This window comes from Lepus europaeus, chromosome 15 (assembly GCF_033115175.1).
Source record: "Lepus europaeus isolate LE1 chromosome 15, mLepTim1.pri, whole genome shotgun sequence".
NCBI lineage: Eukaryota > Metazoa > Chordata > Mammalia > Lagomorpha > Leporidae > Lepus > Lepus europaeus.
In genome coordinates, this window is record NC_084841.1 from 90,886,721 (window position 1) to 90,908,771 (window position 22,051).

The 22,051-nt window shown below is 46.9% G+C and overlaps 1 protein-coding gene across 2 annotated transcripts in view; it reads left to right on the plus strand.

The window, feature by feature from the left end:
• The window catches only part of SSBP2 (single stranded DNA binding protein 2), a 309,712-nt gene that overhangs the window by 123,763 nt on the left and 163,898 nt on the right, over positions 1 to 22,051 (plus strand). For both annotated transcript variants that reach the window (XM_062212479.1, XM_062212480.1), the window contains exon 4: positions 1,625 to 1,709. In XM_062212479.1, coding sequence (XP_062068463.1) covers positions 1,625 to 1,709 — 85 coding nt within the window. The remainder of the gene's footprint in view (positions 1 to 1,624; positions 1,710 to 22,051) is intronic.

Sequence of the window (22,051 nt, forward strand, 5' to 3'; positions counted from 1 at the left end):
ATTAAGATGTTTGTCATAATGTTGTATGTAATATTCTGTGATTAAACCAAAAGATATAAAGGCTACAGTATGAAATTTTAGTTTTTGAGAGCCTGGAAGCTCCCTCCTTAAGAAGAAGAAAATAAGATGAATTACTCTACTCTAACTCTCAGCACCCTCGGGAGCTGCACCCTTGGGTGTCTCCAGGCTTTGAGTTTTTCTCCTGCAAGGCTCTGGGGAAGCCAGGTACAGCGTCCATTGCTTTCACTCTCCTAAAACATGCTGAAATTCACTTAAATTATTTTTGCTCTATTATCTTCTTTGTATGTCTTGCTTGTTGTGGGAATTTAATAGGCGGGGAAGGATTGGCTTTCCCTTCCATTTGCTAGGAGAGGACGTAAGTAAGGGACTGAAGTTCATAATGGCAGCACTCAGCCGTCCAAGGGTGATCTGTTCCTGTGTTACTTGTGAATTTACTTTGTGTTGTATGTGTTCTCCCAGCTGAGGGGAGGGAGACCAGACTGAAAGGGCTGTGAAAGTCAAAGCAGAAGTCCATTTACCGACTGTACTGTGGTGTTGCTACCTGTGCTGTCACCACAGCGGCTTGCCTTAAAAATGTACGTGCGTTATAAGCTTCTATGCAAGGGGACCTCAGTGTTGATGATAGTATTAACAATGAGCTTACTGTGTGTGAGACCCTGTGCTGAGGTAATTTTTCTGAAAAGCCCCATTGTATATGGGAGGAAATTGTGTTTCTGTTTAGGGTAAGCAGCTTGTCCCAGCACTCCCCAGCTAGTGACTACAGGGATGGCTGCTTTCTCCCACGTGTCTCCCAGCTGTGCTGCCAACTACTTAGCTTAGCCAGCTTCCCACTTCCATAGAACTGGAAAAGTAGAATAAAAAAATAATTCTGGCATGCATTTTGATTGCCTTTATTTGTAGCCAACACCTTCAGGTATTTGCTTTCCTGATTCTTTAATTCCTAGCTCATGATCACTGTGGATTTGATAAATGACAGGATGACAGTGAACCTAACCAGTTCACTTTGCTTTAGCTTCTTAGGTCTCTTCAATAGGAGAGAAAAGAGAAGAGTTAGAGTGGCTTCTCTTATTTTCAAGATTACTAATCCATGTGGGTAATTGCAGGAAGATATGGGAAAATAGATCTCTTTGGCCAGTGTAACTGAATGGTTAGGGTATTGCTGTACAAGTTGGACATCAAAACTATCTTGAAGAAATTAATGAACCACTTTATTCTTTAATTAATTAGAATATTATGCTCTTTCTATTCTTCATGGAAAAATTGTGCAAATACTGTAATTACTTCATTCATGTGTTGTAAGTTATATAAACAGCCAATTATAAAAATGACAAATGTTAAGTTGTTTTTTTAGATTATTTCATCCTTTTGGAAAAATCTTATTTAGCATTTCTGAAAGATAGCTAGAGGGTACCAGATAATTGCTTCAAGAGCCTTGCCTGAATGTAAATCTTACAAAGACAGATTTGTGCTGGAGGAGAAAATTCTGTATCAAGAATAATACACGCCTTCTGCCTTTGGAATTGTGGTTGTTCACATTGGTGTTGTATGATTGTCTTACTGCTCCCATCATTACCTTTTTTTTCTTTCTTTTTTTTTTTTTTAGTGTGTTTTGGGATCTCTACTGTGCAGCCCCAGAGAGACGGGAAACATGTGAACATTCAAGTGAAGCAAAAGCCTTCCATGATTATGTAAGTGACCATGAACCTACACAGTCACACCAGCGTTGCTCTTCTTAACTGAGCTCCATAGGAAAGGTTGGGCTTATCCGTCCTTAAGATACTGGTTTTCCTGTCCTCTTCAAAAGGAGGCTCTTGACTTCAAAAGTGAATACAGGGCTGCATTTGAGGTTTGCTGAAACTTAGGATAGAGTAACCTAACTTCAAGCTATTAGAGATATTTCTTATTTTTAAGCACTTCTGATCTGTGAAATTTCAGATTTATGGAATTTAAATAGAATTTTTTTTCTCCAGAAAGATTCATGGTACGATTTTTTCTGTAAACAATAAACTCTTTTTTTGTACATAAGATTTTAAAAATATATATGGAAATATTCTGTTCACTTGTTGCAGCTTTTGGTCTTATGTCATAAGACGAAATATGTCCACTGAATACAGTTCCTTAGATGAATTCATTGTTGACTAAAGGAAATACCAGTCAGAGCAGAAGTTTCTGTGCACAAGTAGAAGTGTGGTTTTTCTTTCTCTTAGTTCATAGAAGGGTAACGCACTGTCCTTTGCCTGAGCAGTTTTCACAAGGATGACAAATCTGCTCTTAGAGATCTGGGAGAATCAGAATATAATGGGAAGATTGGGAGGGAGCAGAAACAAGGGAGAATTCTTTAGAGCAAACTGGCCTGTGAGAATGAGGAGAAGGTGCTGGGAGGCTGTATGCCAGGCCTGACCGTAAAGAGGACAGACTGAGGTCGGCTGGAGGAAACCCAGTTGCTTCAGTGGGAAGTGGGCTTGGGGCTGGGACCCAAGGCAGCAGCTGCTAGTGGAGGGCCTTTGACAGAGCACGGCCTTCCTGCTGGGAGAGGGAGCGCCTGCTGGGCAGAGCCCTCAGTAGGACAGGCCTCACCTCCTAGAGGGGGCCCTCTGTGCAGGACCTCAGGTAGAACAGGCCTCACCTCCTAGAGGGGCCCCTCTGTGCAGGACCTCAGGGAGAACAGGCCTCACCTCCTAGAGGGGGCCCCTTCTGCTGGGACCTCAGGTAGGACAGGCCTCACCTCCTAGAGGGGGCCCCTCTGTGCAGGGACCTCAGGTAGAACAGGCCTCACCTCCTAGAGGGGCCCCTCTGTGCAGGACCTCAGGTAGAACAGGCCTCACCTCCTAGAGGGGGCCCCTCTGTGCAGGACCTCAGGTAGGACAGGCCTCACCTCCTAGAGGGGGCCCCTCTGTGCAGGACCTCAGGTAGAACAGGCCTCACCTCCTAGAGGGGCCCCTCTGTGCAGGACCTCAGGTAGAACAGGCCTCACCTCCTAGAGGGGGCCCCTCTGTGCAGGACCTCAGGTAGAACAGGCCTCACCTCCTAGAGGGGCCCCTCTGTGCAGGACCTCAGGTAGAACAGGCCTCACCTCCTAGAGGGGGCCCCTCTGTGCAGGACCTCAGGTAGAACAGGCCTCACCTCCTAGAGGGGCCCCTTCTGCTGGGACCTCAGGTAGAACAGGCCTCACCTCCTAGAGGGGCCCCTCTGTGCAGGACCTCAGGGTAAAACAGGCCTCACCTCCTAGAGGGGCCCCTTCTGCTGGGACCTCAGGTAGAACAGGCCTCACCTCCTAGAGGGGCCCCTCTGTGCAGGCCCTCAGGTAGAACAGGCCTCACCTCCTAGAGGGGCCCCTCTGTGCAGGACCTCAGGTAGAACAGGCCTCACCTCCTAGAGGGGCCCCTCTGTGCAGGACCTCAGGGTAGAACAGGCCTCACCTCCTAGAGGGGCCCCTCTGTGCAGGACCTCAGGGAGAACAGACCTCACCTCCTAGAGGGGGCCCTCTGTGCAGGGCCTCAGGTAGAACAGGCCTCACCTCCTAGAGGGGGCCCCTCTGTGCAGGGCCTCAGGTAGAACAGGCCTCACCTCCTAGAGGGGCCCCTCTGTGCAGGACCTCAGGTAGAACAGGCCTCACCTCCTAGAGGGGCCCCTCTGTGCAGGACCTCAGGGAGAACAGGCCTCACCTCCTAGAGGGGCCCCTCTGTGCAGGACCTCAGGGTAGAACAGACCTCACCTCCTAGAGGGGCCCCTCTGTGCAGGACCTCAGGTAGAACAGGCCTCACCTCCTAGAGGGGGCCCTTCTGTACTGGGACCTCAGGTAGAACAGGCCTCACCTCCTAGAGGGGCCCCTCTGTACAGGACCTCAGGTAGAACAGGCCTCACCTCCTAGAGGGGCCCCTCTGTGCAGGACCTCAGGTAGAACAGGCCTCACCTCCTAGAGGGGGCCCTTCTGTACTGGGACCTCAGGTAGAACAGGCCTCACCTCCTAGAGGGGCCCCTCTGTACAGGACCTCAGGTAGAACAGGCCTCACCTCCTAGAGGGGGCCCCTCTGTGCAGGACCTCAGGTAGAACAGGCCTCACCTCCTAGAGGGGCCCCTCTGTACAGGACCTCAGGGAGAACAGGCCTCACCTCCTAGAGGGGGCCCCTCTGTGCAGGACCTCAGGTAGAACAGGCCTCACCTCCTAGAGGGGCCCCTCTGTGCAGGACCTCAGGGTAGAACAGACCTCACCTCCTAGAGGGGCCCCTCTGTTCAGGACCTCAGGTAGAACAGGCCTCACCTCCTAGAGGGGGCCCTTCTGTACAGGACCTCAGGGTAGAACAGGCCTCACCTCCTAGAGGGGCCCCTCTGTACAGGACCTCAGGGAGAACAGACCTCACCTCCTAGAGGGGGCCCTCTGTGCAGGACCTCAGGTAGAACAGGCCTCACCTCCTAGAGGGGGCCCCTCTGTACAGGACCTCAGGGAGAACAGGCCTCACCTCCTAGAGGGGCCCCTCTGTGCAGGACCTCAGGTAGAACAGGCCTCACCTCTTAGAGGGGCCCCTCTGTGCAGGACCTCAGGTAGAACAGACCTCACCTCCTAGAGGGGCCCTTCTGTGCAGGACCTCAGGCAGAACAGGCCTCACCTCCTAGAGGGGCCCCTTCTGCTGGGACCTCAGGTAGAACAGGCCTCACCTCCTAGAGGGGGCCCTCTGTGCAGGACCTCAGGTAGAACAGGCCTCACCTCCTAGAGGGGCCCCTCTGTGCAGGACCTCAGGGAGAACAGACCTCACCTCCTAGAGGGGGCGCCTCTGTGCAGGACCTCAGGTAGAACAGGCCTCACCTCCTAGAGGGCCCCTCTGTGCAGGACCTCAGGTAGAACAGGCCTCACCTCCTAGAGGGGCCCCTCTGTGCAGGACCTCAGGGAGAACAGGCCTCACCTCCTAGAGGGGGCCCCTCTGTGCAGGACCTCAGGTAGAACAGACCTCACCTCCTAGAGGGGCCCTTCTGTGCAGGACCTCAGGGAGAACAGACCTCACCTCCTAGAGGGGCCCTCTGTGCAGGACCTCAGGTAGAACAGACCTCACCTCCTAGAGGGGGCCCTTCTGTACTGGGACCTCAGGTAGAACAGGCCTCACCTCCTAGAGGGGCCCCTCTGTACAGGACCTCAGGTAGAACAGGCCTCACCTCCTAGAGGGGGCCCCTCTGTGCAGGACCTCAGGTAGAACAGGCCTCACCTCCTAGAGGGGCCCCTCTGTACAGGACCTCAGGGAGAACAGGCCTCACCTCCTAGAGGGGGCCCCTCTGTGCAGGACCTCAGGTAGAACAGGCCTCACCTCCTAGAGGGGCCCCTCTGTGCAGGACCTCAGGTAGAACAGACCTCACCTCCTAGAGGGGGCCCCTCTGTTCAGGACCTCAGGGTAGAACAGGCCTCACCTCCTAGAGGGGCCCCTCTGTACAGGACCTCAGGTAGAACAGGCCTCACCTCCTAGAGGGGCCCCTTCTGCTGGGACCTCAGGTAGAACAGGCCTCACCTCCTAGAGGGGGCCCTCTGTGCAGGACCTCAGGTAGAACAGGCCTCACCTCCTAGAGGGGGCCCCTTCTGTACTGGGACCTCAGGTAGAACAGGCCTCACCTCCTAGAGGGGGCCCTCTGTGCAGGACCTCAGGTAGAACAGGCCTCACCTCCTAGAGGGGCCCCTTCTGCTGGGACCTCAGGTAGAACAGGCCTCACCTCCTAGAGGGCCCCTCTGTGCAGGACCTCAGGGAGAACAGACCTCACCTCCTAGAGGGGCCCCTCTGTGCAGGACCTCAGGGAGAACAGACCTCACCTCCTAGAGGGGGCCCCTCTGTGCAGGACCTCAGGGAGAACAGACCTCACCTCCTAGAGGGGGCCCCTCTGTGCAGGACCTCAGGGAGAACAGACCTCACCTCCTAGAGGGGCCCCTCTGTGCAGGACCTCAGGTAGAACAGGCCTCACCTCCTGAGGGGGCCCCTCTGTGCAGGACCTCAGGTAGAACAGGCCTCACCTCCTAGAGGGGGCGCCTCTGTGCAGGACCTCAGGTAGAACAGGCCTCACCTCCTAGAGGGGCCCTTCTGTGCAGGACCTCAGGGAGAACAGACCTCACCTCCTAGAGGGGGCCCTCTGTGCAGGACCTCAGGTAGAACAGGCCTCACCTCCTAGAGGGGGCCCCTCTGCTGGGACCTCAGGTAGAACAGGCCTCACCTCCTAGAGGGGCCCCTCTGTGCAGGACCTCAGGTGGAACAGACCTCACCTCCTAGAGGGAGCACCTGCTGGGCAGAGCCCTCAGTAGGACAGGCCTCACCTCCTAGAGGGGGCCCTCTGTGCAGGACCTCAGGGTAGAACAGACCTCACCTCCTAGAGGGGCCCCTCTGTGCAGGACCTCAGGTAGAACAGACCTCACCTCCTAGAGGGGGCCCCTTCTGTGCTGGGCCCTCAGGTGGACAGGGCTGCACTTCCTGGAGAATGCAGCAGCCTTAGCTCGCCATCATTAAGCTCGGAGGTAGCAGGAGGAAGAGGATGTAGATGAAGAGAAGGGAAGGTCTAGGGCACTGGTGGGTCTCTAATTCCTTGAGTGTGCATGGACGTGGTTAATATGAGGCTACTGGCAATGACCTCTGCTGCTGACTGCACCCAGACAGTGGCTCCTGGACGAGGGCAGGGACGGGTGCCGCTGCACGTGAAAGCCGAGGAGAGAAAAGGCTGATATGCGGGCACCGGGCTGCAGGATTTATCTGAATCAGATCCCGTTCTCTTTTTACTCTCCCGTGACGACAGAAAGTAACGCAAAGACCCAGCCATAAAGAGTCCGCACAGAGTGAGCTACCACGTCTCATCTCTCCTTGATGCCAAGAAAGATGAGCCTGGTGGGCCTAGTAGTCACGGGAGAAGTTCCTTTACCATGGATTTGATTGATCGGATGGCATCAGATAGTGCCACCACTCTCTTAAAGAAAACGTTCTATCTGACCATCTGGATTCTAAGAAATTACTTATATAAATTCTGGTATCATTTACAAAGATACACTATACTGTTCACAAAGGGGGTTTTTCTGAAGAGTACTGAACACATTTAGCAGGTCTTTCTAGGAACGTGTCGCACGTCATGTTTGTTGCCGTAGTTGCTTTCATCATCGTCATCATCATCATCATCACCATCATCACCATCTTAATTCTAGTTCGTAAGGCACGTTCCGAGTCTCAGGGTGTGTTCACATTACTGTCTTCGGACACCCCACGCGTGTATTTCAAAGTTCTTGAAAACGAGCACTGGCCAAAAGTAGGAATGAACTCGAGTAGATTTTAGAAGACCAGTTCCCTGCCATGTAATTTGACCCTAAAGAAAATGTAGTTTAGGAAGACTCGTAGCATTTGGATTTTATAATTCATTAGGAATATCTGCACACGTTTTATCAGGTGTGCAATTTTACTTTAAATATCGGTTTCAAGAGATTTCAGTCTTAAATGGCATTTTCGTTACATCTTCAAGCCAGCTTCTTTCCAGTGGTGAGATAGCTCCAGTCTCTCTTAAGTTTATGTTTCAGTAGGATTTGTAGAAATGTGTTTGTTTTCTGTAGCACCCTTTTATGACATTTTCCATGAATATGATTTCCTGAATTCTTGATAGTAGGCAATTTCTGAAAATTATCAGTGTAACTTATGTCTAACATGCAATTGTAGAAGTTTGAAAGAATTGAGAGGAAGAAAATGAGAAACATAGGAATAAGCAGTAAGATTTTGGTAAAAGCCTAAAATACTGTATTCCTGCTTTGGAGGCTATAATAGAGTCATGTTAATTAGTACATTTACCTACTGAAGTTTAAGGTAGATCTCAAGGAAGTTTTCTTAAAATCTTTTCTTGAGCAGCTGCATCTTTAGAGTGAAAGAAGTAATATCCACTTGCAAGCATACATTCTGATACATTTAAAAATTTGTTTTATAGTAACTTCCTATGGATAAGGTTGAATAGATAATGACAGCTAAACTACTTTTACAAGAAGTATTGGCGGTATAAAGTACAAAAGTAAATAGGAATAAAATCTTTTTAGTTAAGAGAAAGGTTTTAATGTTAAAGTGAGTATCTTGATGTTGGCATTGTGTATTATTTTTTTATTTTGTGTATATTTTTTATTTTCCAAATATCTGTAATTAATTTTGTGTTCAAGAAGTTTGCTTTAAAGATTAATTCTCACCTTTTGCTGAGTTTTTAATCTCTCTTCTGAAACTGGGAAACAGGAAACTTAGCAAATGAGTATTTAAAGGCAAAGGTAGTGGTGCCTTTTTATATTCTTTCGTGTCTATCCATAGGCTTTTAGCATTTTTTTTTTTTTGGCGGGCAGATTTAGACAGTGAGAGAAAGAGAGAGACAGAGAGAAAGGTATTCTATCTGTTGGTTCACCCCTCAAATGGTTGCTACGGCTGGTGCGCTGCACCGGTCCGAAGCCGGGAGCCAGGTGCTTCCTCCTGGTCTCCCATGCGGGTGCAGGGTCCAAGGACTTGGGCCATCCTCCACTGCACTCCCGGGCCACAGCAGAGAGCTGGACTGGAAGAGGAGTAACCAGGACAGAATCTGGCACCTCGATCGGGACTAGAACCTGGGGTGCCGGCGCCGCAGGCAGAGGATTAGCCTAGTGAGCCGCGGTGCCGGCCGGCATTTAGCACTTGTCGTGGAAGATATCTGTTGTGCTTTCACTCATGCACACACTGAGAAGCATCTGTAAGCTGAGTAGATGTAATTTTGAGCCATTTAGTAATTCATTAACTTATTTTAATTATTTTATTTGAAAAGCAGAGAGAGGAAAGTAGACAGACAGGGGAGGTGGGAGCTGGGAGAGAGAGCTCCCATCCGATGGTTCACTGTACTTTTTGGCCACTTTACCAAGGTACAGTGGACATACAAAGAGCTGTTGCTCTGCGACACAGACAGTTCCGTGTTTGGAGCAAGTACACCCTCTTGAAACCACGGTCTCCATCAACGCCATGAACTCATCTGTCACCTCCCAAAGTTTCTGCCCACTCTCTTTTTATTTTGGTTCTAACTTCGTTTTCCTTTTGCAGTGCTTAATATCAGATGAGCTCGTAGCAAATTGTAAAGTATAGGATGCAGTGACGTCCATCATATGCCGTATATCGTGGGCAGATCTCCAGAATGCGGTTCTCCTGTGTGACTGAAACTCTGTACCCTCTGACCAGTACCTCACCATTGCTCCCTGCTCTCAGCTCCTGGAAACCAGCAGGGGGACCATTCAGATTCCACGTAGAAGTGAGATCATGCAGTATCTGTGTTTGTCCTTTTGGGACTGGCTCCTCTCATTAGCTCACTGTCCTCCAGATTTGTCATGCTGTCAGACATGACAGGGTTTCCTTCTCCCTAAGACTGAATGGTGTGTGCTTGTGGATGGCCAGGGTCCCACAGTGTCTCCACTGATCTCACCATCAGTGGGCACGGACGTTGGTTCCGTATCAGGACTGCTTTGAGTACTGCTGCAGTATGCGTGGGAGTAGGGTGGTTATCTCCTGAGCTTCTTTGGGTGTATCTCCTGAAGTGGAATGGCGTGATCAGAGAGCAGTTATTGTTAATTGTTTGAGTAATGTCTGTGTTGTTTCCCAGGTTGCACCAACTTAACCTTCCCACCAACCAGGCAGAAGGTTCCCTCTGCTCCACGTGCTTGCCAAAACTTGTTCTCCTTTATTCTGCAGTTTTTGCTACTCGTTTTTGGCAGATATTATTATAGAAATGTTTTTACTTTTGGTATTTATTTATTTGATTTGTTTTCTGATGCTTTCCTTTTAGAGCATGGATTTTTGTTACTTTATTGTTTTATTTGCTGGATAATTATATGTGCAGTGTTGATGTCTTCCCCTCATAAAATCACCCTGTGTATACCTATTGTGAGAAAAGGGGGTAAAAAGGAAAATATTTAAGATGGATAAAACCTTCATCTTCTTGCATTTATATTTTAAAATATTGGAACATTTACATTTGGAGTGAAATATTACCTAAGACATGCTCACCAGTTCTTGTTTTAATAACTAGCTATGTAGTTCCAGGAAGGTCTTTTAGTATTTTGTTGCTCACTTTGTGTTTCTGTGTGAGTTTAGACGAGCCAGCAACCTGTCAAGACTGACAAATGAAGCAGAGCAGGTAGCAGGGTTCCACGTCTCGAGAGGCGTGGTGCTCTGGAATGTGGTGTGAGTAGGTTCAGTGGACCCTGTCCTTGTGGGCTTTCTGCATGGCAAAGGAGACGGTTTCTCAGGAAGTCCGGGATGTCGAATCGTAAGATACGTGCAGCACAGACTTACATTTGTGGGCTAGTCAAAACTGATAGACTCGTAAGAAAATGAAGTGACACCAGAGGGGCACGTAGCTTTTGATGTGTGCGTTTTGGCATGGAGCAGGCCCTTAGTATATGGTCATGAGTGAGTAGTGTCCCAGTGGACCCTCAGACTCCCCCCTGGGAATAAGTTGTATCTGAAGCCTTTAAGGTGATAAAGACTTTCACAGGTCTACATCCGTGTTGGTCAGCCTAATGTGTATGCTGTTGCTCACCTTATCGGGTGGGGATGATAAGAGATTTCTGTTTTTAGCCATGTTGCTTCTATCCTTGCTTTAATTCCCTGCAGGGTCCAGTTTAATTTCTTCTGCCACTTATAGATCTTATGAGCCCCTTGTATGCTTTCTAGCCTAAGGCAGGTTGTGTGTTTGTTTTTCTGTTTTGTTTGTTGGGGGCAGCTGTGCTGAAGTATATCTACTCACTTTACCTGGGGGGCACGGTTGTCCCTGTGGCCCAGGGTTGCTTTTGGGTGGCTCCTGTGTACTGCTCATAAGTGTATCAGTGGTTTTTCTGATTTTTCTTGGATCTGAGATTTCCTATAGGGCAATGTGTTTCAGTCCTTCCATGGGAAACATGAGCAAGGGAGGCGGCTGAGGTCACCGTCAGTGGCTGTGGGAGCGTTCTCTCCCATCCCAGAGTCTGTCAGCGCTGTGCTGGTCTTGTGAGCTACGTACAACACAGGTAAAGAAACTGGGGGAGACACAAAGAAAAAGAACCCGATGACTTGAATCATCGTTTATCTTATTGTGAAAAGTAATGTATTTTTTTCAAAGTATGTATTACAAAGAAACATCATAGGCTCCTTTCTCTCACGTAAATGTATTTTAATTAAAATTGAGAAAAATTTCTAAAGAATGTGAAAAAATGAATATGTAATGAGATTCTTTACTATTTTTGGTGCTGTGATTATGTTGCCAGTCATATACTTTTTTTAGAAGTATATTCTCAAAATTGCTTGCATTTGTTGTTTGCATATATATATGTATAAATATACATATATTAAGTAAATATCCTTTGTTTTTTAAAAAAAGGTTTTATTTATTTGAAAGGCAGCAACAAGAGAGAGAAGGAGAGATCTTCCATTCACTGGTTTGCTCCTCAGGTGCCCACAATGGCCAGGGCTGGGCCAGGCTGAGGCAAGGAGACAGGAGCTTCACCTGCTCTCCCACGTGGTGGCAGGGACCCAGGCATCCTCTGCTATTTGCTGAGACCATTAGCAGGGAGCTGGATTGAAAGTAGAGCAGCTGGGACTTGAAGCAGTGCCCACGTGGGATGTTGTTGTCACATGTAGTGGCTTTTACCCACTAGGCCACAATGCCAGCCCCAGGGTCAAATTCCTATAACCACTTTATTTTTATTTTTTATACAACTTCATTTAAAATGATTATGTTTTGGACTGTTTAGAAAAGTGAAGGTATCTCTTTATTTTCCCCTCTTGATATGAAGGAAACAAACAAAAATCATTGGCAAAGCTTATCTTTCACCTGCCCCAAAGTAGTTTTCAGTTATTGCCCTTTGGGTTTTGGTGAGGGTTGACAGAAGAATGTTAAGAGATTCATATCTGTTTTAAAATAAATAAGCCCCTCACAGTGTTAGGTATTATGTTTTTGGAAGACAGTATACTAGAAGTGAAAACAGTGGTTACTTAGCTAAGAAATAATGGCTAGAACTGTCACGATGTGACCTTCTGTTTTATGCTAATAAGTTTTCAGTCTTCACAAAATGTCTATATATTCATTGATTTGTTTTGAGTATTAGGTTTGTTTTATTCTACATATATTTGACCTGATGCTTTTCTCTTGCCTCTTGTGTTTGAAATCACAAATAACTGCTCCCACAGAGAAGGAATTACTCACAGCCAGGCATGGTAAATGGATATTGTTAGTTCCCAAAGACCAGGTGCCGACTTTTAAATCCTTGAATTCTGTAGATAGACAGTCTCTAATCTTTTGAATAAGAATGTACTTCTTTTGAATAAGAATAAATAAGTAAAATCTTTAGTATAAGAAGGAAGATATAAGGTTTTCCTTACCAAAGTCACATTTAACCTGTAAAATGTCTGTGATGTATTGTGTTACAATATCTGACTTTTGAAAGGCAACAAGAATACAGCTAATGGCTAGCATCACTGTGCTGTGGGAAGGATTACTCTTGAGAGAAGTGATTCTGATAGACATAATATAGGATTATCCTTCCGTTTCTTTAATTTTTTGGCCTACTTTGTCTTGAGAGTCCGTTCATGTACAAGTGATTCTGAGGCTATGGGAGGCACAGAGGTTTATGAAATTTTCTCTCTCCAGCTGCTCATAGTCTTTTTGGAGGGATAGATGAGCTGTGTATCAAGAGTTCGAGTCTCCATCACGTTCCAAAGCATTATAATAGCCATTTTTGGATCTGACCCCACCATTCACCCCATTTGAGAATTCTCTGTCAAGGGTTCTTGATAAAACCTGTTGAATGAGCAGCTTTTTTCATTAACTCCTGTTTATTTACAATATCTGAATCCTTAACAATCCATAACAATATCTGAATCCATAACGATACAAAAATGAGTCCAACAAACCCATTTTATTAGATAAGAAACTTGTTACATGGAGGTTAAAGTAACCATTGTTTAAAAATTGAGTATAGGCCAGCGCCATGGCTCACTAGGCTAATCCTCTGCCTGTGGCACCAGCACTCCAGGTTCTAGTCATGGTTGGGGTGCCGGTTCTGTGCCGGTTGCTCCTCTTCCAGTCCAGCTCTCTGCTGTGGCCCTGGAGTGCAGTGGAGGATGGCCCAAGTGCTTGGGCCCTGCACCTGCTTGGGAGACCAGGAGAAGCACCTGGCTCCTGGCTTCAGATCTGCACAGCGTGCCAGCCGTATTGGTCATTTGGGGAGTGAACCAACGGAAAGAAGACCTTTCTATCTCTCTCTCTCTCACTGTCTAAATCTGCCTGTCCAAAAAAAAAAAAAAAAAAAAATTGAGTATAGTTCAGCCCATAAAATGGATTTTCTAAATTTGACTCTGATGTTTTCCCAGTGATACTAGATGAAGCTTATGTATGCACTGGAGAATTGATAAAAAATAGAAAGTTTCATTTTAGGATGGTTAATCTGTAGGCACTGATGTAAGAGAAACTGAAGAAGAGGAGGGACTAAGAGCCTCCGCAGAGAGGGAGCTCTCCGAACCGTCCTGCTACGAGCTGAAACCCATCACATGGGTGACAGATGAAATTGCCAATAAAGAATGAAGATGAAGAAGAAAAAGGTGAAGCTGTCTAGTTGTAAGGATTGAAGAAAAGAAAAATAATCAGTAGTTACCATGATTTATGAGCTGAGAGATCAGACTTGAAATTTGGAAAGAAGAACATAGAAAAGTGGGTTGTGCTGTAAATTGATGAGGAAAGTAAAGGTAAAATATGAAGCGAGGCCTGGAGCCAGAAAGTTGCCAAAATGCTCACATTTAAGGGATGATCACAAGGAAGGAACTCGCATTCGGATGTGGGAGAGCAGAACCCAGTGAGAGGCACCCCTCACCCTGGCTGCACCACTTCAGCTCAGCTGGCGTGCTCTGTAATCCTGTAGGTTTTCCAAATCTGTTCCCGGTTTTGAGAGCTCCCTACCTGGGCTCTGCATCTCAGTGCAATTAAAAAGAGGTCATTTGATGTTAACACACTATCTTGAGTTCTGAAGACATTCAAAAACTATGGTTGTTGACCCAAGACTTGAGCCTCCAACTATTCAAAGCCTGAATGATTTCTGCAGTTTCATTTTAGAAAGCAGTCGTTGATTGTATGGGGAGAAAGTAGATTCAAATTCAGGAGGAACACTTGGTGAACTTAAATAATCTGTGGCTGGCCTCTCCTGATTCTGAAACACAGATGAGCAGGTGGCCGAGTTTTCAGCGTACTGCCCTCTGCTTGCCTTAGCATCTCGGTTTTTGTTTTGTTTGTTTGTTTGTTTTGTTTTTTGTTTTTGACAGGCAGAGTGGACAGTGAGAGGGAGAGACAGAGAGAAAGGTCTTCCTTTTTGCCGTTGGTTCACCCTCCAGTGGCCGCTGCGGCCGGTGCATCTCGCTGATCCGAAGCCAGGAGCCAGGTGCTTCTCCTGGTCTCCCATGCAGGTGCAGGGCCCAAGCACTTGGGCCATCCTCCACTGCCTTCCCAGGCCATAGCAGAGAGCTGGCCTGGAAGAGGGGCAACCGGGATAGAATCTGGAGCCCCAACCGGGACTAGAACCCGGTGTGCTGGCACCGCAAGGCGGAGGATTAGCCTGTTAAGCCACGGCGCTGGCCTAGCATCTTGGTTTTAGCAAGTGTGGGTTACAGGACCAGCTCAGTAAACAGCAGTGCACAGTGCTCACCCTTAGGGACGTGCGGATAGTTGGATCATGTTTGGTTTGGTAGCCTGGGTTTGTCCTTGGAGGACTGGATGGGTTGATGCAGGAGTGGCCTCTCAGGCCTGCTGTTGGTAACCCAGGTGTGATGCTGCTCTTGGGCCACTCTCGGGTAACGCTGGATGCCACGCTACATCCCTGCTGTTTTCCTTTGATTATCTCCTGTCCTGCTTAAAACCGGATTCCTCTCCTCCTCATGATCCTACCTTTGCTGGCTCTATGACTGAAATGAAAGGGAAAATAAGGAAAGTAATTGAGGGTTGAGGTCGTGTTCTAATTTTCATTGTGGAGAAAAGCTCCAATGCACAGATGAAAAAGGAAATCTTCAGCTGTCACAAAGTGACTTCTGTCTTTAAGGTGGGGATGTCTTCCAGATGCGATCTCATCCTTCCGTGTCCACATACACGAGGCTACCGCTTTCCTGTTTGCTCTGCTTTAGAACAGCCTCAGAAAAGAGGTTGGGAGCTCGAGTGTAAGCTGGGCCTCTTCCTAGCTCGAGTGTAAGCTGGATCTCTGGGCCTCTTCCTAGCTCCAGTGTAAGCTGGATCTCTGGGCCTCGTCCTAGCTCGAGTGTAAGCTGGATCTCTGGGCCTCTTCCTAGCTCCAGTGTAAGCTGGATCTCTGGGCCTCTTCCTAGCTCGAGTGTAAGCTGGATCTCTGGGCCTCTTCCGTCGCAGGCCACCACTCTGCACCCTTGTCTCTTCCAGTCGGTGAATGTAGCCTTTCATTTTCTTCCCCCATTTCCCTTTGTCAATTGCTCATCCGCTGTGCCCTGCTCCTTTCTGTAAGTCCCAGGTTTGAATTTGATCCCCTAGAGAGAGACACAGCAGGTGCGAACAACCCTCAGGAGGTTGCAGAGAAATGAGGCATCAGGTGGAGCCTTCCTGCTTCTGTCTCCACCTCCACACCCCTGATTGTTTATCGGGTTGTGGGTGTGGCATTGTTCGGTCTCTTACTTGAAGTTCATTCTCAGTGGATTCCTGCATCGATTCAATGGAAGCTCAAACATCTTAGAATTCAGACCATTGCTGCGACTTTCAGGCTGAAATTCTCTACCTTACAGAGAAACCGGGCTTCTGTGTTCCTGATGAGTATTTGGGTTTTCTGCCTTCTAAAATTACTTTTGTTTATTTACTTGAGAAGCGAAGAGGCAGAGATTAAGGCAGAGATGGAAGGGGAGGTCTCCTGTCAGCTAAGGCTGGGCTGAGTCTGGAGTCAGGAACCAGGCATTCAGTCCAGCTCTCCCAGGAGACTGGCAGGGACCCAGTTACTTGAGCCAGCACCCGTGACTACCAGGATCTGCATCAAAAGGAAGCTGGAATTGGAAGGCAGAGCCTGGTGTCAAAATCAAGCACTTCGGCCGGCGCCGTGGCTTAACAGGCTAATCCTCCGCCTTGCGGCGCTGGCACATCGGGTTCTAGTCCCTGTCGGGGCGCCAGATTCTATCCCGGTTGCCCCTCTTCCAGGCCAGCTCTCTGCTATGGCCCGGGAAGGCAGTGGAGGATGGCCCAGGTCCTTGGCTCCTGCACCCGCATGGGAGACCAGGAGAAGCACCTGGCTCTTGGCTTCGAATCAGCGAGACGCGCCAGCCGCAGTGGCCATTGGAGGGTGAACCAATGGCAAAGGAAGACCTTTCTCTCTGTCTCTCTCTCTCTCACTGTCCACTCTGCCTGTCCAAAAAAAAAAATCAAGCACTTCAATATGAGACGTGGGTGTCATGGCTGGCGCCCCAGCCACTGCACTGTATGTCCCTTTTCTGCCTTTCAGTGCTAGCCTTCTTCAGTTGCTTGCAGCTAGCCACTGGGTTTTCCAGTGTATCACCTGGATCGTCTGTTGAACTCTTGTCTAGAAATACTCATTGCTAGAACAAATATGACTGGGGGTCTGCACAGGGTCCCTACCTGCTTAGATCAGTTTCCCAGCTACTCTGCATCAATCCTCAATCGTCTTTTCCCAGCTTAAGTTCTTTTCAACTGCAGTCAACCTCAACAACAGTGGGGAAAGTTGGGCTTTCCTTACTACACCTGCTTCTGCCTTTGCAAGCTCTCCTTTTGCTCAGAGTAAAATCAAGATCTGCTCCTTCAGGGAGGACTTGCCTAGCTGTGCCAGGCTTAGTCAGTTACCCACTTAAGGGCTGGCAGTGTGACTTTGGCTATCAGCACTCTGCCTGCTGTTCTTTTCATTCAGCCTACTGTGTTTAAGTTGCTCTTCTTCTTTATTTTTATAGAGTTAAACCAATAGGAAGACCGAATTGAAACAACAAAAATATCTCAGCAGTACTCTTTGGCATTAAAATAAAGGCCAGCAGGGTGTTTCCCCGGCTTTGGGAGTGTGAGATGGGATCTCCTGTAGTCTGCCTGTGTGTGTGGTTCAGTGGGCTGCTAAGACCTGCTGGGAATGAAGGGCAGCCGAGGCTTGGCTCCCTCATACCGAGGAGAGCAGAGTCCAAGCTGTGTGCTTAGGACACTCAGGATCACTTGCTTAGTTTGCAGTAAAATATGTAGGACTGGCTCTTAGCTAAACTGCAATTTCTATGAAGCCCTTCTTATTTGTTTTTGAATTGCTGGTGGAAGTTGGTTAGAAATCTATTGAAGGAATAATCGATCGTGTCATTTACTGTTTGCAGTGAACAAAACTGTGTGCTTTCCCCTTGGCATAAGCCTAGGGAGACAGGTGCTCATTTTGCTGTGGTTGTGCTGTCAAGAATCAGAACATCAGAACTCTTACCTTTCTGTTGGAGGGAATCAAGGAATTGCATCAAAGTTAAAAGAAATTCATAGAGATGATCACTGACGTCATTCCCAGCTCCCATCCCGCTCCCTTCTCCCTCTCCTATCTCCTTCTTCATTATGGTTTATTTTTAGTATGACTTTATATACAGAGGACCAACTCCATGCTAAGCATAGACTTCAGCAATCCGCACCCAGGCACACACACAACATATAGAGTACAGTTTAGGGAGAAAATTTGCAGTTGATTCTCATATTACAATCCATTAGGGACAGAGGTCCTACATGGGGAGCAAGTGCACAGTGACTACTGTTGTTCCTTTAACAATTAACACTCTTTTTTATGACCTCAAGGTGGGGAATAAAGTAGGTTTTCCTTGCAAAGCACAGAGCGAGGAGCCAGGCAGCTAGCACCTAATTCCTGTACAATCCCAGGAGTAAGGGGTGGAGATTCTTATAGATTGAAATTGGGGCTGGGAGATGCATAATAGCTCACGTCCAAGCTCCTGGTTGGTCAGTGGTACTTGTAACCCCTTTGGTTTGTCAGTGATGCTATACTCTTTAGGGAATTTATGGTGGCTAAGTGGGATTCACTTGGTCTGGGGGTTATGTGAAGGTGGTAGTTAAATTCTGCCCAGACCTGGAGTTCCTCTAAACAAACCCCTCCATACAACAGTGGCCATCAAGGTTCTTATCTGTTGGAGAAGCAAAGGACTCCTTGAGTCCCGTGACTAGAACCTTGTAGGGCCAGTTCACTCCCTCAAGTCAGCGAATTCCTTTTGATAAAGGACAGACAAGGACATCGTGGGCTAAGGGAGGCAGACTAGAGACTGGGCCCTGCTTTTACGTTGTAGGAGTTTTCTTTCAGCTTTATATAAGGAACAGTTAGAGAAGAAGGTGACACAGCAAACTCATAGAATGGCAGATGTCCTAAATAGCACTCTGGCCTCAGAATCAGCCCTTAAGGCATTCGGATATGGCTGAAGAGCCCATGAGAGTATTTTAGGCATGGAAAGCCAAGACACTCTGGGAAAAAAAAAAAAAAAGGAGAAGACCTAAATGAAAAATCTCTGCAAGTGAGATCTCAGTGGAAAGAACGGGGCCATCAAAGAAGGAGGTACCTTTCTCTGAAGGGAGGAGAGAACTTCCACTTTGACTGTGACCCTGTCAGAATAAAATTGAAGTTGGTGAACTCAAAAGGCTTCCATAGCCTGGGCAACTCATGACTAGAGCCTAGGGAGATTTCTGATGCCATAAACAAGAGTGTCAAATTGTTAAGTCAACAACAGGAGTCACTGTGTACTTACGTCTCATGTGGGATCTGTCCTTAATGTGTTGTCCAATGTGAAGTAATGCTATAACTAGTACTGAAACAGTATTTTACACTTTGTGTTTCTGTGTGGGTACAAACTGATGAAATCTTTACTTAATATATACTATATTGATCTTCTGTATATAAAGATAATTGAAAATGAATCTTGATGTGAATGGAATGGGAGAGAGAGTGGGAGATGGGAGGGGTGCGAGTGGGAGGGAAATTAATGGGGGGGGGAAAGCCATTGTAATCCATAAACTGTACTTTGGAAATTTATATTTACTAAATAAAAAAAAGAAATCAGAAAAAAAAGGTGACAATCAGAGAAGGATCTTGAAATTTAGGAAAATATTGAATTTCTGTCAAAAATCGGTGTTTTAATGGGAAAATGATGCAGCCCTTTTACTTAAATATAAAGGCAAATTTTTGTCAGATTTATTAAAATTACTTAAAACTCTTATTTTGGAATTTCTTCATGTTAAGTGGAAAAAATATGTTCTTTAATTAAACTGGTCTAGAATATCCAAAACCAAGTAAAAAGTAAATTTTTGCGAAAATTTGAAGCTTTGGAGAGTTGTTACTAACATTTCTCATTAGATACTTTGTTTTCATAGTAGAATATGTTGTATCTTATACTATGTTACATGCTCAATGATGTCATTAAAAATATTTGATACTTCAGTGTCTATAATATATAAAATACCTAAGTTTGAAGATTTTGTTTTACATTGTGAACAGAAGAACTTAAGTTTTTAATTTATTTTTAAAATATTTATTTATTTATTTGAAAGGCAGAGTTACACAGAGGGAGAGAGGGAGAGAGGGGGAGAGAGAGAGAGAGAGAGGGAAAGGAAGATAGAGAGAGAGAGAGAGGTCTTCCATCTGCTGGTTCACTCCCCAAATGGCCACAATGGCCAGAGCTATGCCAATCCAAATAGAAGCCAGGAGCTTCTTCTGGGGGTGTGCAGGGGCCCAAGCACTTGGGCCATCTTCTACTGCTTTCCCAGGCTGTAGCAGTGAGCTGGATTGGAAGTAGAGCAGCCAGGACTCAATTGTGCACATATGGGAAGCCATTACTACAGGCGGCAGCTTTACCCACTGCGCCACAGTACTGGCCCCAACACTTAATTTTTAAAGTCTTTGCTGCCACTTTACTTGGAACTGAAGTTACCGTAGCCTTGTGGCCAAATTGAGCTCATTGTTTATTAAAAATATAAGCAAGACTATGGAAGCTGATGTCCCATGTTTCCACTAGACATATATTTAGCTTTTAGTGTTTACATTCATGATACCTGCCTCCTGCCCTCCAGGGGGAAAAAAGAAAGAAAAGATTTCTGTCTTGAGTCACCTAGCAATTTCAGAGTGAAAAAGAATAATCTGGAACTGGCTGCTTCCTCCTCATACCCAGAAATTCTGCGAGGACCCCCCGCCCCCCGCACATCCCACATTTCCTGTGGAAGCTGCTTTCTCATAGGTTTCCCTTCCATGACTTGGACGCATCACGTTCTGACTAGTTGATGGTTTGATAAGAATAGCTCCAAAGGGTGAACTTGAGGATTTCTTCACATCAAGTGACTGGCCAAGAAAAATCCTGCTTTTTCTTGCTGTAGAAACACACCGCACACTGCAGACACAAACGCAGAGGCCAGATCGCTTGTCTCCTCTACCAAGTGAACTGTGAAGATTTTACCTGGCACTGTCTTCCTTGGTAAATTGAGAACTCAGATTCATAAGTTCTAGGCAACCTTTCTTGTATGTTTAAGTCTCTGAAATTGTATGTTAAATGTCTCTGAAATTGGCTTGCATCTCATCATCAATAAGAAAGTTCCTCGCATGATCTCATTATTTGATGACAGTTTCCTTATTTTGTGTTAAATAACATTGTGTATTGTAAGATCAGCGACATCTTGGATCTGATGGAATCTAGTTACAGTAGACGTGTCTCCATCTTTGAGCTGGACTGTAATAGTAAGTTGTATTTTTTGAAGGCGTCTGCTCAGCTGTTACACCTCCTGCAATGTCAGTTGTATGAAGTTTAATGCGACAGTTTCAGATTTTTTTTCTTCATGTGCAATGTGGCAAATTATTTTGAATGATGATCTGCAAGTATTTTTATTATCCATTTTCAGTTGTGTTTGTAAATCTTTGGGTAGCACTAAACTATTCAGAAAGACATTCCGAGTTTTATTTGTATATGCTAATTTTATTTTTCAAAAATTTGGTACAATGTAGTAGAGATCATAGAACTGTTTTTTTGTGAAGTGTAACTGTCATAAGCACAGCAGGACTTAGTTTTTAGCATCATAAAAGGTGAAGTTGATCACAAATAATTGTGAAAGTTTTCTGTGTGTTATGCAGCAGTAGAGAATCAGCATAGAACTGAATACTGGAAGTGGGTGCCTGCAGTCAGCTTGAGGGCTGGGAAAGACAGTTCCTGATACCTGCAGGGACTCACGGAAACTGGTGCCGAGGGCTTGGGAGAAAGAGATGGCAGTGCTGTTGGGAGCTGGGAATAAGTTCTTTGTTACCTACCAGCAAGGCTGTCAGCCAGGGTAACATGGAAAGTAGAAAATAAGCCAGTGGGTCGTTTTCAGTCTCAGATCTGCAAAGATGTCCAGGCAGAAAGCGAAAGTATCCGCAGGTTCTTTGAGCTGTATCTCATGGGAATTCTTGTTTTCCAGCAAAGAGTTCCCACAATAACGAGGCACCTCAATGCCAATGTCAAATCCAGAGCAGATTTAGGAAAATGTGGTCTTGGGCACAGAAAGAACTAGGGCGTGACTGGAAACCCATTGCTCAGGCTGCAGACAGATCTGAGGTGGCACCACGTGGAGCTGGAGACGCGGCAGCTCCCAGGCATCTTTGTGGACCAGAAGGCTTCCAGAGTCCGAAGGGGTTCGCCCCATGGCAGCCTTACCAGGAGCCCCAGGGAGAGCAGGGCTGATTGCAGGGAGCTCTGTGCCTCAGTGAGAGGACTCATAATGGATACCCAGAAAGTCTGCAGAAGGAGTGCCAGGTAACAGGGCAACTCCAGGCGGAGAGGTTTGTGGGTCCTCGACCTTGCAGAGGCTGGAAAGCGAGCTGGGTTGCAAACGTGGGCCTCTTTTTGATGGAAAAGGAACACAAAAAAGTTCTCTCAGGGCGGGGGACTGGGCTCCTGCTGGGTGCCAGGATTCTCAGGACCCCTGATGCCTCACCCTCACCTCTGGGAATGAGAGAATCTGTGGTGCGTCTCCTGTCTCTGGGTAACGAGGGGCCTGGGCACTGGGGACCAGTAATTGTGTGTGGCTCCCA